Source organism: Haliotis asinina, chromosome 2 (assembly GCF_037392515.1).
Source record: "Haliotis asinina isolate JCU_RB_2024 chromosome 2, JCU_Hal_asi_v2, whole genome shotgun sequence".
Lineage (NCBI taxonomy): Eukaryota > Metazoa > Mollusca > Gastropoda > Lepetellida > Haliotidae > Haliotis > Haliotis asinina.
This window is the reverse complement of record NC_090281.1, coordinates 91321521-91335357: the sequence shown is the minus strand read 5'-3', so window position 1 is coordinate 91335357 and position 13837 is coordinate 91321521. Positions and strand designations below refer to the sequence as shown.

Here is a 13837-nt window from a genome sequence, read left to right as displayed (position 1 = left end):
CTCTCTCTCTCTCTCTCTCTCTCTCTCTCTCTCTCTCTCTCTCTCTCTCTCTCTCTCTCTCTCTCTCTCTCTCTCTCTGGTGGGTCGGAAATGTTCTACCTGTCACAGCAATTTTTGTTTGTTTTTAATCATTTTAGGTTCTGTTACACACGGACGCATGTTTTTATTAGCAATATAAGTTATTATTATAATTCTGAAGGGTACTTACGGGTCATACTGAACACTGGTGCTAAAGTCTAAACTGAAGCAAGTTTCGTGAGTATTATCGTTAGATTTTTTTTCAGTAATATTTTAACTATTCCGGCCATGTTGTTACAGCTAGAGCGTTATGTTGCCACAACAAAGTGGGATCTATCATCGAACCTTTACAGTGCTGTCGCATATTGGTTTTAAACTCTTCTCAGCTATAATCCGTTCAGGAAAAACACCTCTCTGATACAAACTTTGTAATGATATTTAGATATGAGGCAACATGATAAACTAAACTACATTACATGATTGTGATCAAGTTATGCACTTAAATTTTGTATATAAAATGCATGTCATCCACATATGTGTGTTCATTCAAAATAATGAGCCCACGTCAGAGCACCTGTTCCCCGAGAGTACCTGTTGTGAGAGCGCGAGAATAATGAATATGACTTGCAAATTAGATATTTATTTCATATTTTTGTGAAAATTAACCATCCTGTGGCAGGTGTTGTTGTATATAACAGTACTGTCATTCGGAGACGTTTATGCTTAACTGAACGTCAGAGGTTTACCTGAAGCTGGATATTGTCATGAGGAGAATATACCTGTAGTTTCTGTCTCTTAAATGGGTGGAATCAGAATAAGGAAATTCAATGCAATTACTAGCAATAGATAAAATTACGAAACACGGTTATATAATGGTATCAGTGGGGGTGTTGCTACAGTATGGCCTATTTGTATAACACTGTGCAACTTGCTTTGCAGAGTTGCTCCCCTTTGGCATGTAAGAATCCTATGATCGTCGGTTTGAACACACGATCTGCACTGATCATTTTTTCAAGACGGTGAGCTCAATGACCCAAATTACTTCTGTTTTTCCTTACAAATCAAGTTCGCGTGGAACCCTCGCTTCTTTTATATGTTGGTCAAAAAGTAGGAATGAGTTGTAACAAGAGGTGGTCATTGCTGTATTGCGCGCAAGCAGTCGTGTTGCAGTTGCCGCATTAGTCACTGGGCGTTCAAAATACCTCCACTCAATCACTCTCCAACATCTTAAGATGTAAGTCGAAACGTGGTCTTCACATTTACATTGGAGTTGTAGAACCTGTATTCACAAAACTAAACTGTATTTTCTTGTCGTTAACGCTTTCATCCATATTTTTTTCTTGAACCATGCAGACTTTCTGCACAGGTATCACAAAATAAAACCTCTCCGCCTTCGGCATATTTCCTCGCCAACAGAACAGACACTAATATCGTGACAACATTCAGCTATGGCCTTAACGGTGGTTTTCTTTTCAATTAAATTACGATTTGTTCAAGACACATGGCGATGTTTGTGATTCTAGATAAGGCTCTCATTATTGCGAAAGTTTTACAGAATCGTATTCGTCTGTGAACCCACGAAGGTAAATATGTTCTTGAAAGAACGCTCGACTGAGGAGAAACTACTGTAGTTACCCTTGTAATTATAAATTGCGCACCGTCTTCTCAGTATGGGGGACAGATTGTTGTCCTACAACAGCAGTTAACTCCCTTTATATCACACTTAGCGTTGTGAATTTAATCTCACGTGTACATGTAGGATATATACACTCTCTTTAACAATTGTCCCCCTTCTGAAGACGGATTTTGTGGAGCTACGTGGACATTATCCAGGTATTTTTTAAAAGGCAAACGGTATTTCCGTCAGTGTTTGCCTCCCTTTGTTGACAAACCACACACATTCATCAACCTTAGTTAATAAGGTTTTCGAGTTGCTATGGTGACTCTCATTCGATGTCGAGAGATGGGAGAGTTTGGGAAAGAGTTCCGATGTAAGATAATGCAAGAGTAAGACTCGGAAACAACACAACACAAGGGCATACCGCCGGTGCGGCGGGTGAAAGGAAAACATTGACATAAGGTAGGTAGGTATCCCAGGTGATGCACGACGCACTCTTCATGTGAACACTGTCTTAAACATTCATGGACTATGGGAGTAGCAGGTGATGAATGACGGGGGGCACAACCTCTTAGGACAGGTAGGTTTCACGCGCTCGCGCTATTGTTAAAAAAACAACAAATGATATTTACCCGTCATCGAATGTGTGGCCATAGCTAAACAGGTTGTTTTACACTAAAGACATGGCACTACTGTGCGCAATCCTAAACGTTCTGTCCTCTAATGAGTCTACGTTTTATAGAAGTAGTTAGAAAGTACTTTTCTAATGACTATAGAGTGACTCAGATTTGTGAAATCTTTATGTTACATACATCCTAATGGCTCGCCGGCGCGCACATGCACGCACGCACGCACGCACCTACACACAAACGCACGCACGCACGCACACACACACACACACACATACATACATACATACATACATACATACATACATACATACATACATACATACGATTTTTATTGTGTCTATGAAATACATGCATTATACTGACATTAATTCGTAATCCTCGCGTGATCCGTGAAGGTCCCGGGGTAGAATAGGCCTTCAGCAACCCATTCTTGCCATAAAAGGCGACTATGCTTGTCGTAAGAGGCGACTAACGGGATCGGGTGGTCAGACTCGCTGACTTGGTTGACACATGTCATCGGTTCCCAATTGCGCAGATCGATGCTCATGTTGTTGATCACTTGATTGTCTGGTCCAGACTCGATTATTTACAGACCGCCGCCATATAGCTGGAATATTGCTGAGTGCGGCGTAAAACTAAACTCACTCACTCACACGTAATCCTCGCACTACTAGAAATGGTCTGATTCTCATCGTAGGTTGGATACAGATTTAATACACTGACACAAACCGTGGGTAATACACAGTGCCTTGTCATGACACTAGCTGTGTACACAGTAGCCACCCATATTTGGTTGTGTCATTATTTGTTTCCACTTGCGAGTTACATCTAAAAACATTAAATAAATACTACAAAGTGCATAACCTTGCATTACACACACACACTCGAATAAAAAAACACACATATGCATGTGTCAGCTCCAGAGTGGTGTGAGAATCCCAAAGCGATAAACATGTAATAGTGTGGCTGCTTATAACTGTTGGTTTTATCTGTTTTAAATTACCCCTCCCATTTCCAGCCGGTCTCAGGTATCATACACATGTGGAAAATGCGCCATGAGCAAGATTGCGCAATCTTGAAGGGTTTCTCGAAATCAGCGATTTCACCGACCATATAAAAGTACGAATCGTACATTTTTGTAATACAAAGAAACTTGATTTTGTTACTTGATTCGGTTTACTTTTCTTTTACTTAATAACATAACAGCTGTAGATAGTTTATTACATGTTCAAATATTTGCCATGCAGGAACACTATCGTATACCCATGGTTTCATGTTCGCCGCGGGACAGCATACCTGCGTCTAGTTCAAACCTTCATTCACCGACTCAGACTATGATAACTAACAGTCCTAACCCTGTATGTAAACTAAAACCTAGTGAATCTGTCTGCGGAAACTAGTCGACCCCAAGCCACATTACAACGCGGACAATAGATTAGTGAGTTCATAAGCATTCGTGTACACGTGAAATGGAGAGGGAGGTCTTTGTTAGTTGAAGACCATGTAAATATTCTGTGAATAAGTGAATCTATTGCTGGAAATGTGAAGTGTATAACACTGACATCGCGTGTGAGGAGAGAGCTGATACTTCCACTTCAGTATACACAATAGGTGAACAAGTGAATCCGTATCGAGGTAGAGGAGCTATTGAAACTGTGTACCTCTTGTGTATCTATCTATCTATCTATCTGTCTATCTATCGAACGTATTTGTGTTATATATATATAGACAGATAGATATGCCTCTGTGTCTGTGTGTCTGTGTGTTTGTGTGTTTGTGTGTGTATTTGTGTGTGTGTGTGTGTGTGTGTGTGTGTGTGTGTGTGTGTGTCCGCCGTAAAACTCCGTAACAGGACATCCCTTATCCTATTCATCCTATCCCTGGTTTATCCTAAGCATGTGAATTGCTATCAAATAGATACCAAGAGTTGTGTGTCGTGCATCACACGTGACCCCCGTGTGATGCAAACATGCAAAGGCAAGTCCAGTTGTTCCGAACAAAAACATGGGAAATGTGTGGTACTCGTTAGAGAAATAGAGAATTGCATATGATATGATTTTTCGTCACTTTATCCTACTTTGAAACTGGCCCTACGTGTCTACCGTAAAACCTATTTTCACTCGTTCATTAATCTGAAGGCCTCGGATCTCTTCCCTGTTTGGGTACAGCGTGTGAACGATGTTTTAGTCGAGACACGTCTTCATCGGGGACCTAACCAAGACCATATTCATGACCGCTTTCGAAGTTCGCACCATCAGCTCATGGTTTCATTGATCCAGACGCCATGGCGTGTTGATGGCTTGCACGCCATAGCGGTGGTTCCAAAACAATACGCGGTTAAGCTCGGAGGAGAGTTAGATGGTCCGACTCAGCAAGCTTGACTTCTCAGAGCTTCTATGGCGTTCACTCCTGTCCAACACCTAAGGCGAACTAAAAAAATGTGAAATGTTTCCCGGGCATGGGCACGTCACTTTTATTTGTGCGCGAAACAATATTTATTGCCATGTAAAACAATAAATTTGACTTGGCCTCGTCCCGATCATCTACTTGTCCACTATAAAATTGAGTGTCTGTAAGAGCGAGTGTGACTGAATCTACAACTCATTAACACGTGCTAAACTTCCCAAGCTGTATTTCCGAAAGAAAAAAATTAAAATGTGTTCCCCGTCCCTCATCACTTTTTTATTCAAAATTTTGAAAAAAGGGCCCACCGCCCTCGTCACTTTTGAAAACGTGCCGGGGAAACATTTAATTATTTTTATGCAACCTAATCGACAGTTACATATAAACTTCTATTTGTGTTCGATGCTTCTTGCAGCAGAAAATGACTGAACAGTAGCAATAGTACTGGCAGTAGTATCAGCGGTAATAGTCTTTCAGGCAGTTATAGTGAGTGAGTGAGTGAGTGAGTGAGTGAGTGAGCTTAGTTTTACGCAGCACTCAGCAACATTCCAGCCATATGGCGGCGGTCTGTAAATAATCGAGTCTGGACCAGACAATCCAGTGACCAACAACATGAGCATCGATCTGTGCGATTGGGAACTGATGACATGTGTCAGCCAAGTCAGCGAGTCTGACCACCCGTTCCCGTTAGTCTCCCCTTACGTCAAGCATAGTCGTAGTATTCACATTGCCACTATTACTTATACTACTATAGTCGCCTTGTATGGCAAGCGTGGGATGTTGAAGGCCTATTCTACCCCGGGACCTTCACGGGTGCACGCAGTTATAGATGTAGGCTTGGAGGACTGCTAACTCATTTACATTATATGGATTTTCGCGATTACTTTCATAGCCTTTGAGGGTTTTTTCCACCTAGTGGGTTACTGAAACAAGCCGCGGGAAAGTCAATTTTCCGACAGTCACTGAAGTTGAAGAACAAACGGAGATGATTTGATGACACATCGGCGGCGGCTGGACAGATGGGGAACTCCCTATACAACACAATCTACACACACAGTAGAGCGGGAAACACAGAGGATACCAACATAAACAATCCAGCCGGTGTTAGGATGTTCCGCACAGAATACGTGCAATAGATAGCTCTTACTCATAGCAAGAAAATTTGCATCTGACGCACGGAGTCCGGTGTTCTTAGAACATCTTGTATGTCCAGAGACCAAATATTTCTTATGTCATAAATTCTGATACTATAAAAAAGTCTAGAATTTTCTGCCGAAGAAACATCTCTCTTCAGCGTCCATTTGCGGGATATGTGAATTCTTGAGCAAATCAAATCTCGGTTTTGTAAGACATTTCAGGTCAATTGATTCAGCAAGATTCGGAGCCAAAGGACACCTCAACACATAATGACTGTGCTCTAAAAGGATACGAATTGATGTAGATTCACTTGCGTTCAGGAACGACAGTGTATATTTAAGGCATTTGACAATGGTGACCCTCTTATTTCTAATTTCGAAACTCGCATTTCGTCACACAGAAACTCGCCCACTCGTACCAATTCGGAAAATTTCAAAGGTTCACTGAAGGCTAAACTCTGAGCGACATATATTCTGGTCTCCAGTTATGGGGGCAACGCAATGTATTAAAAGAGATGATATTAATACATTTTGAAAATTAAATCTACATTCAACCAGAGTTCAGTTTTGAACAGTCAATAATCAGCTAATACCTCTTTGAACCCAAAATGCCAACGCTCCTCTCCGCTATACTGCATTGTGGGCGGTGTGGTGGCGTAGTGGTTAATGCGTTCGCTCGTCACACCGATGACCCCGGTTCGATTCCCCACATTTGTACGTTTTGTAAAGGCCATTTCTAGTGTTCCCCTGCCGTGACATTGCTGGAATATTACCAAACGCGGCATAAAGCCGCAGTCACTCGCTCCATTGCATTATAGACGCATGTCCCAAATATCAATTATGTCCCAAAACGTCAAATATTATATAGTATAAACTCGTCAAACCGGACACCGCACTCTCCGAACGATGACTGTTAAACACATCGGCAATGACAGTATGATCCCGGCATACATGCAACCTTTGATATTACCAAATTGATGCTACTGTCCGGATAATGGGGGTTGGCTGTTTATAGACTCAGCAGGTGTTTCTGGAGACATTTAGAGGTAATGTAACGTCATCAACTGACCTCAATGGTCGTATTGACGGCATCTGTGTCAGTATGTACATACTTTATCGCCAAAGCTGTGGAAACACCCCAATAAATGTCTTTCAAACACGTTTCTGCCCTTTTAATGTTTGACCGAAACAGAACCTCAACATGCCGAAAGGTTCATCGCGGAGAGACACGTTTATAAACTCGTGGTTAATGATCGGTAAACTCCGGAACGTGGGCTGTGTCAACCACGCACGCACATTAGACATTTATTACAGGGTTCATGGATAAAAAGTCTTCGACTTGTGAATTCTGGTCAAAATAGCTGATACCAATGAAGCTGAGCGTTTTTGCTGTGAAAACTGTGCACATATCATATAAATATGTATTAGGCATACAAATCATAACGCGTGGGGCTTTCGTATTCTTGTATCCCTGACAACATATACTTACAACGCAGGAACACACTATGGAATAAACACATTATGACATGCCATCCCAATAATCGATGTTACATTGTCGTAAATCTCTGATCTGCAAGCATTTCTTTTTCCAATCAAATCCCCGTCTTTTAGCAAAACAAGGCATTGAATGAATGCGCAGGTACTGGATACACTTTCTACTGGGAACTGTGTGTTCAAAATATCATGAAGTATGATTAGGCCAGAAACGCGCTGACTGTCGCATCCAACCTCTTCAATTGGATCGTGTTATGTTTGTCGGAGGGTTTACAGCGATATCCAAAAAGCTATAACTGTGTTCTTTATTGAGACCAGACTAACATTTTACTGCCTTGATAAATGTTCATACCCGTATACCCGGAAATGCTTCCTTACATTTCTAACACTAGAATGGTAACAACAACATCAACCCATACTGCTCAGAAGAGACACCAACAAAACGTCTCAACTGAATGAATGATAGTATCGAAAAGTTAATACGTAAGCACTGGGTGGCGTATTACCATATGTCAGGATACTCACTCTAAACAATATTTATTTTCCGAATTGATTTGGGTTGGTCAACAGGCAGAACCTGTTTAAACACCTGACTCAAAGAAACAGAACTAACAATAAGAAAATGAGTTACCTTTCCATGAACAAAATAGTGAATTTCGCTAATTTCAAAATCAATATTCGTATACAGTATACATCCGGGTATATCGGTCTAGAGAAGTACTGAAACTATCATTTCTTCTCTATACCAGCACGTTTGAAGAAAAACTAATGAATTGGCTGTGACCTTTGTGAAAAGAAATGAACTCAAGTTTGTCCGTGATAAGCATAAGGAAATACCCTAGTTGGCTTGTGTAACAAGAAATGGCGCAATTTCTACAGACGACCAACATATCCTGTTGCCCCCGGGTTACCCAGTAAAGTTCCACCTGACGTGATCCGATCCGGAGATGATGGTGGTATGGGGAGGAAATACCTACAATCAGGTCTAAATGTCAATACTACATATACCAATAGACTTAGTGCGGGTGAGACGTGCGATTGTCATGTATATGTGTGAAACCGTTATCCGTTCCTCCACCCACTTACTCCCCTCTCCAACCGGAGACAGTGTTTGCACGGGCTTGTTATGCTGACAACACTTAGAGGCCAAGCAAGGCCTTACAACCTCAACACGTGCTTGTCCATGCAAATATCTCGTACTTTCCTTTTAAATGAATGAAATGCCAGTTTTATTTTCTAACAATGTTTGATTCCTTGTCAGTAGTGATTCGTCTAACAACAGGTGCGTTCTTGAAATTTTGCGAAGGAAGAAAACTAATTCTATATTCGTCGCTTGTCGCATGGCCGTGAATGTCTCTTACTTCGCGGAAATGACGCACTAAGCTCGCGGGTCAGTACGATTAAGTGGAGTCTTTAAATATTGGGCTGTTGGTAAAACACTCACCTTTCCTTTGTCTGCTATAGAATGTGAGTATCCATTCCTGAGCATACATATTTAAATATACATATAGTCTCCTCATTCTCTATAGCTTTAAATGATATTAGTTAATGATAAGTGTTTTAGCGGGGCATTAATCCAGCAATAAAATTATATATAAATACTAACAAAATAAAAAATTAACAATCAAAATCATTTTTGAAGAATGGCAGGTTTGTATTTAATTCGAATACCACAAATTGCATCCTGTAGCACATGTCAATGAAGAAAAAATAGCATTGAAAAGAACATACTGTAAGTATATATGCCCTTCAAAGACTAGAGTATATATATTTTTGTTCGTTTATACACACTTATGAGTCTTTTAATCTAATACCACTAAACGTCTTCGTCCCAGCGTTGACCACACCGGACAAGAAAACCTCCCAAACAGCAACCTATTTTTTTCGATCTCATTCGCTACATAAGCCTCCTAATTAACTTCGTCCTCGGCGTTACGCGGCAAGATAAACGACATGCGTTCACGTCTGACGGCCAGTTTGTGTAGGGATTGTCCGAATAAACACGGGACTAAACGACAATTACTCACACAGGGAACACATGAAACTGTCACACCCACGTCCATATCTCGTCCACGACGAGATGACACGAGATGTGACGCCTAATTTCCCCAGAATCAACACCATAAGCGTCCTCGTTCCAGTTAATGGTGATTTGGGTGGACAAGCAGCCACGATCTGCCTAAATCCACTAACCGATTGCAAGGAGACACTTTGCAAAAGCCTGCTTTGAACAAGGACATGGGCATCTCCATTCGCGATTTTTGTCAACTTGAAATAAACTACTAATAACTTAAAATGCTATAAATGTAGCGTGGAAAAATGTTATTATAAATTTAAACATATTCATTGTCGGTTTACATGGGACGAGTGATGTCTAACTGGCAAGTAGATTAGAAACCGTCAGGTAAAAAAACCTTGAATCGCCCTCTTGTGGTGCGTTTATAGGCACAACGTTTAACTTGCTTACTAGAAACCAGCACTGTAACGATGTATTGAATTATCCATGGTTTGCAATTGTCGAGTCTCTTACAGCAATTAAACGATGGTAACGAAAAACTATCGATGCTTCCATATAGTGTGTGACTATCCATATCTTAGTAATTGACTTCCGCTGATAAATGCTCAGCACAAAATACTAGATGTATTCTTGCAGCTTCATTGGTGAGTTTAAGTTTTACCTGTTTACATGATCTGAGTTTCTTGTCATATATTAAAAGAGACAGACACTATTTCAACTTTTTTTTCTTTTATATAAATTGTATATTAATTGTGGGTAAAGTCTTCAAATGAGACAATTCAAGGAGAGATATACTTTTACAATAGTTGGTTGTAGTAGACTATCGCTATGGCAATAGTTGTTCCCCCTTAATGGTCACCTCAGTAGCAACCGCCAGATCCAGAAACGTCTGGGACATTCCAGGCTGCAGTTTTCATTTTACAACAAAGGCCGATAATTCAAATTCCAGTGCAAAACCAGTCTGGAAAGGTGTACACGCTACAGCTGGTTTACTGCACCACCACTTGATATAAAACAGTTGAACAAGAAGTAGAATCGTTTTATACCAAGTAGCATAACCACACTCACAATCTTTTCTACCGCCATTCAAGTTGCATACGCCCAAACAATTATAAAAAATATCATGGCAAGAGATTAAGACAGAGTACTTTTTTCAAATGGGACTCGAAATGACGTCATCTTCGACTAACCATTGTGCAACGGGTCTGTGACTTTGCATTATTTTACTCACACTGTAACTCGTCAGGATTTGGCCTTGAATGTATTTTACATAGGCCCGTGCGTCTTGTACAACGACCTAATGGATCCGCTGAATGGTCAGACCTAGTGATTTGGTTCATCCAAATCGTGAATTCGTGTCAAAGGTATCAATCACTGGACCGTCTGGGTCAGGCTGAATATTATTTTGTGAGGCTATAAACATAATCATGCCTAAAACTATACAGTTACGAAGGATACACTAACGCTTGGTCTCTGAAAAAATGCAGTTGTGATGGAAACCTTTCACAAGATTGAAAAGAATCTTTGTAAAATGGGAGATCCTGAGGAATATCTAGACTTGATTCATAATTGCTCTTGTTTTACGGAAAAGGGTGGATGGAAATGAAAAAGATATGTTATTCAGAGACAGTGAGACAAACCAGCACGATGGACAATAAGGGAAACTTAACAATGGCGGTAGCATCCCATCAGAACGTCATCAGGACGGAATGCCACCAGTGGAATAACTCAGGCCGTGTTCCATATCGATATTAATGATATTAATGACAGCACATGATTCAGTTGCCACTCTGAAACACATAAAAACACATTGGATGATAAAATTATCTCATTGTCAATACCCCAGCTAGATTATCCCATCTGTCACATTTGTAATAGATTTCTCAGTATCACAGCACTGTTGAAGGATAGCCATCACAAATAATGTTTGTTGATGACCTAAAACAGACAATGATGACAAGACAATGTTTATTTTTTGCGCCATGAAGTGGGCGGGGTATCTCCGGCTCTGTGAGTGGACCAGCAGATCAACCCAGAACACTTCACGGGCTCCAGGACAAAATACCTCACACGATTGTACTAGGATCTGACTGAGAAAACGGGTTTGCAGCAAGTTTAATTAGCTTTTTTCAAACATACGGAAAGTGCGCTCCTCATTGTGCAGTGATTTTGTCAGTGATGTTTCTCGTTTACTTTTAGTAGTCCCAGTCACACACAGAAGTCCAGGTTTTATGAAGGTTCTAGGATCCTCCAGCTGAGGGACTGGGGTGCGGTTTTGGACGCACCCCTACATCCCCGGGATCAGAACATCCTCAACTTTATCAGTGCGTTCATGGATGATTGTGTGATAAAAAAAAACAACAATTATTTTAACAACACTTTCAGCAGCTCGTGATAAAGGCGGTCGATATCTATTACTTCTGATGTGTAGGCAAGGCAAGATATTTAATATATGGCAGCTTCCTAAATGATGAGACGTTTCAGTTCAAATGCTTGTATCTTCTTCAAGCATCACCATATGCGTCTTAACCGGGGACAGAACTGTTAAACGTAAAAATTTCAATTGCGTTTGTTTGTTATTGTCAGTCGTAAGTATGTACATGCGATGTTTCTGGGGTGTTTTTTTTAATTATTATTTTCCTTTTTTTATTCTCTTTTGCTCGTGAAAGACGCACTTATAAGACAAATAACACCTTAATATATATTCGTATTACTGTTCTTCAGTCATCAACAAAAATATTTACTTTCTTTTGCGATTGCCCAACAGAAGCTATAACATCTGTGATGTTGAGTTAGAATGTTGAAATGTTTTTTTCTGCCTTTCAGTTTTCCGACGTAGATAGAGATGAGGACGGTTTTGCTTGCAGATGTCATTCTCTGCTGTCTGGCAGGTAGGTAAATATTAGTATTGCCTTCCCGCTAGATTCCACGCATACCCGACGTCGTTCATCACATGTAATACTTGGCTTGACAGTATCGCCCTCTGTGTCAGCCCCGACGTCGTTCACCACGTGTAATACTTGGCTTGACAGTATCGCCCTCTGTGTCAGACCCGACGTCGTTCACCACGTGTAGTGCTGGGTGGGGCAGCATTGTTGTTGTTGTTGTTGTTGTTGTTTTGTTTTTGCGCGCATGCGTGTGTGCGTTCGTGCGTGTGTGTGTAACTGCTATCTTACCATAAAATATTATGACTGTGGGAGTAGGACGTAAGTGTCACTTTTAGGAATATTCAAACTATCTACATGTACTGGTGGTGAATTACCAGAAATATGTTTCGAAATTTTGGGGAATCGAATTCAGTTTGGTTGGCATCCAATGGAAAATGAAATGTCATGATACTTACATATTAGTGCAAACATTTGCAATGTTATCACAAACCATGAAGAACGCTACATCAAGGAGTAATACATCCGGACACATTGTTACCGTCCAAGTAACTTAAAGGCACGCTATCATATTGCATTTCTGTGAAGTACTGTCGGAAATCGCAAAAAAAAACTTTTTCGTATTAAATTTTATATCTACAATTTAAGTAGTTGATATGTGAAAGTGTGAAATATCTGTTATACAAAGTTCGGCAAAACTACAGTTTGAGTGGTATGGAGACAGGAAACGTAGAAACAGGACTTGACTGGGGAGAGATTAGTGCAGAAATGAACAAAGGACTAAGTCCAAAGCGAATTATTTCGAACAGACTATGACTTTACGCAAATGCCACTGTTTAAATGTCCATTTCGACATATACTACTTGTAAATTTGCACTTATGGCCGACAAGTGAGTAGGATTGCCGGCAATTTGGGTGAAAATGCTTGCTTGCTGTAGAGGAAATGACATGTAGATGTTGCAACAAGTTTTCCTAACGGCGGGATGCCGCCACCGATCGAATCCAGCACAATGCTGGTGCTGCCAACATGAATAGAATCCAGCACAGTGCCGGTGCTGCCAACATGAATAGAATCCAGCACAGTGCTGGTGCTGCCAACATGAATAGAATCCAGCACAGTGCTGGCGCTGCCAACATGAATAGAATCCAGCACAATGCTGGTGCTGCCGACATGAATGGATTTAATAAACGAATTTGAAAGGTGGTGAGTTATCACCGTATTGGATGATCAATGATTTTGGCGTGAAATTGCGGGGGTAGGTGTTTTCGATGACTCGTGGCGTATAAGTTTTGAAATAATGATCCGATTTTGACCATTTATAGCTCATTGTGTAGGGAAATCATCTGGCTTTCGATCCTCGACGGGACCTTAAAAATATTGTACGTGGTGACATATAACTTTGATCGAGGAGTGGGTAGTTTCTTCGCTACATCCATTTCCTTTTATATAGTACTTGTTTAGGGTCTATAGACCTATATGTTTTTAAAAAAGCCGTTCCTAAGCGACACAAGTCCCTGTGTAAAATCTGTCACTCAATGAATAGTATGATTGATGTCCATGGCATCTGGACCACAACTGTACTTTATCATCACACCATTCAGCATCTCACTCACGTTGTACAGGGATCGCCATA

General features: G+C 40.7%; 1 protein-coding gene across 3 annotated transcripts in view; it reads left to right on the top strand.

The window, feature by feature from the left end:
- Nucleotides 1-2020: 2020 nt before the first annotated feature.
- The window catches only part of LOC137273001 (adhesion G protein-coupled receptor L4-like), a 32093-nt gene continuing 20276 nt past the window's right edge, over nt 2021-13837 (top strand). Inside the window, exons 1-2 of one of the 3 annotated variants that reach the window (XM_067805441.1) lie at nt 2021-2098; nt 12145-12209. In XM_067805441.1, coding sequence (XP_067661542.1) covers nt 12164-12209 — 46 coding nt within the window. In that variant the 5' untranslated portion in view covers nt 2021-2098; nt 12145-12163. Of the gene's footprint in view, nt 2099-2124; nt 2217-11387; nt 11421-12144; nt 12210-13837 lie in introns of those variants that run through there. The other 2 variants (XM_067805439.1, XM_067805440.1) reach the window with 2 other exon arrangements.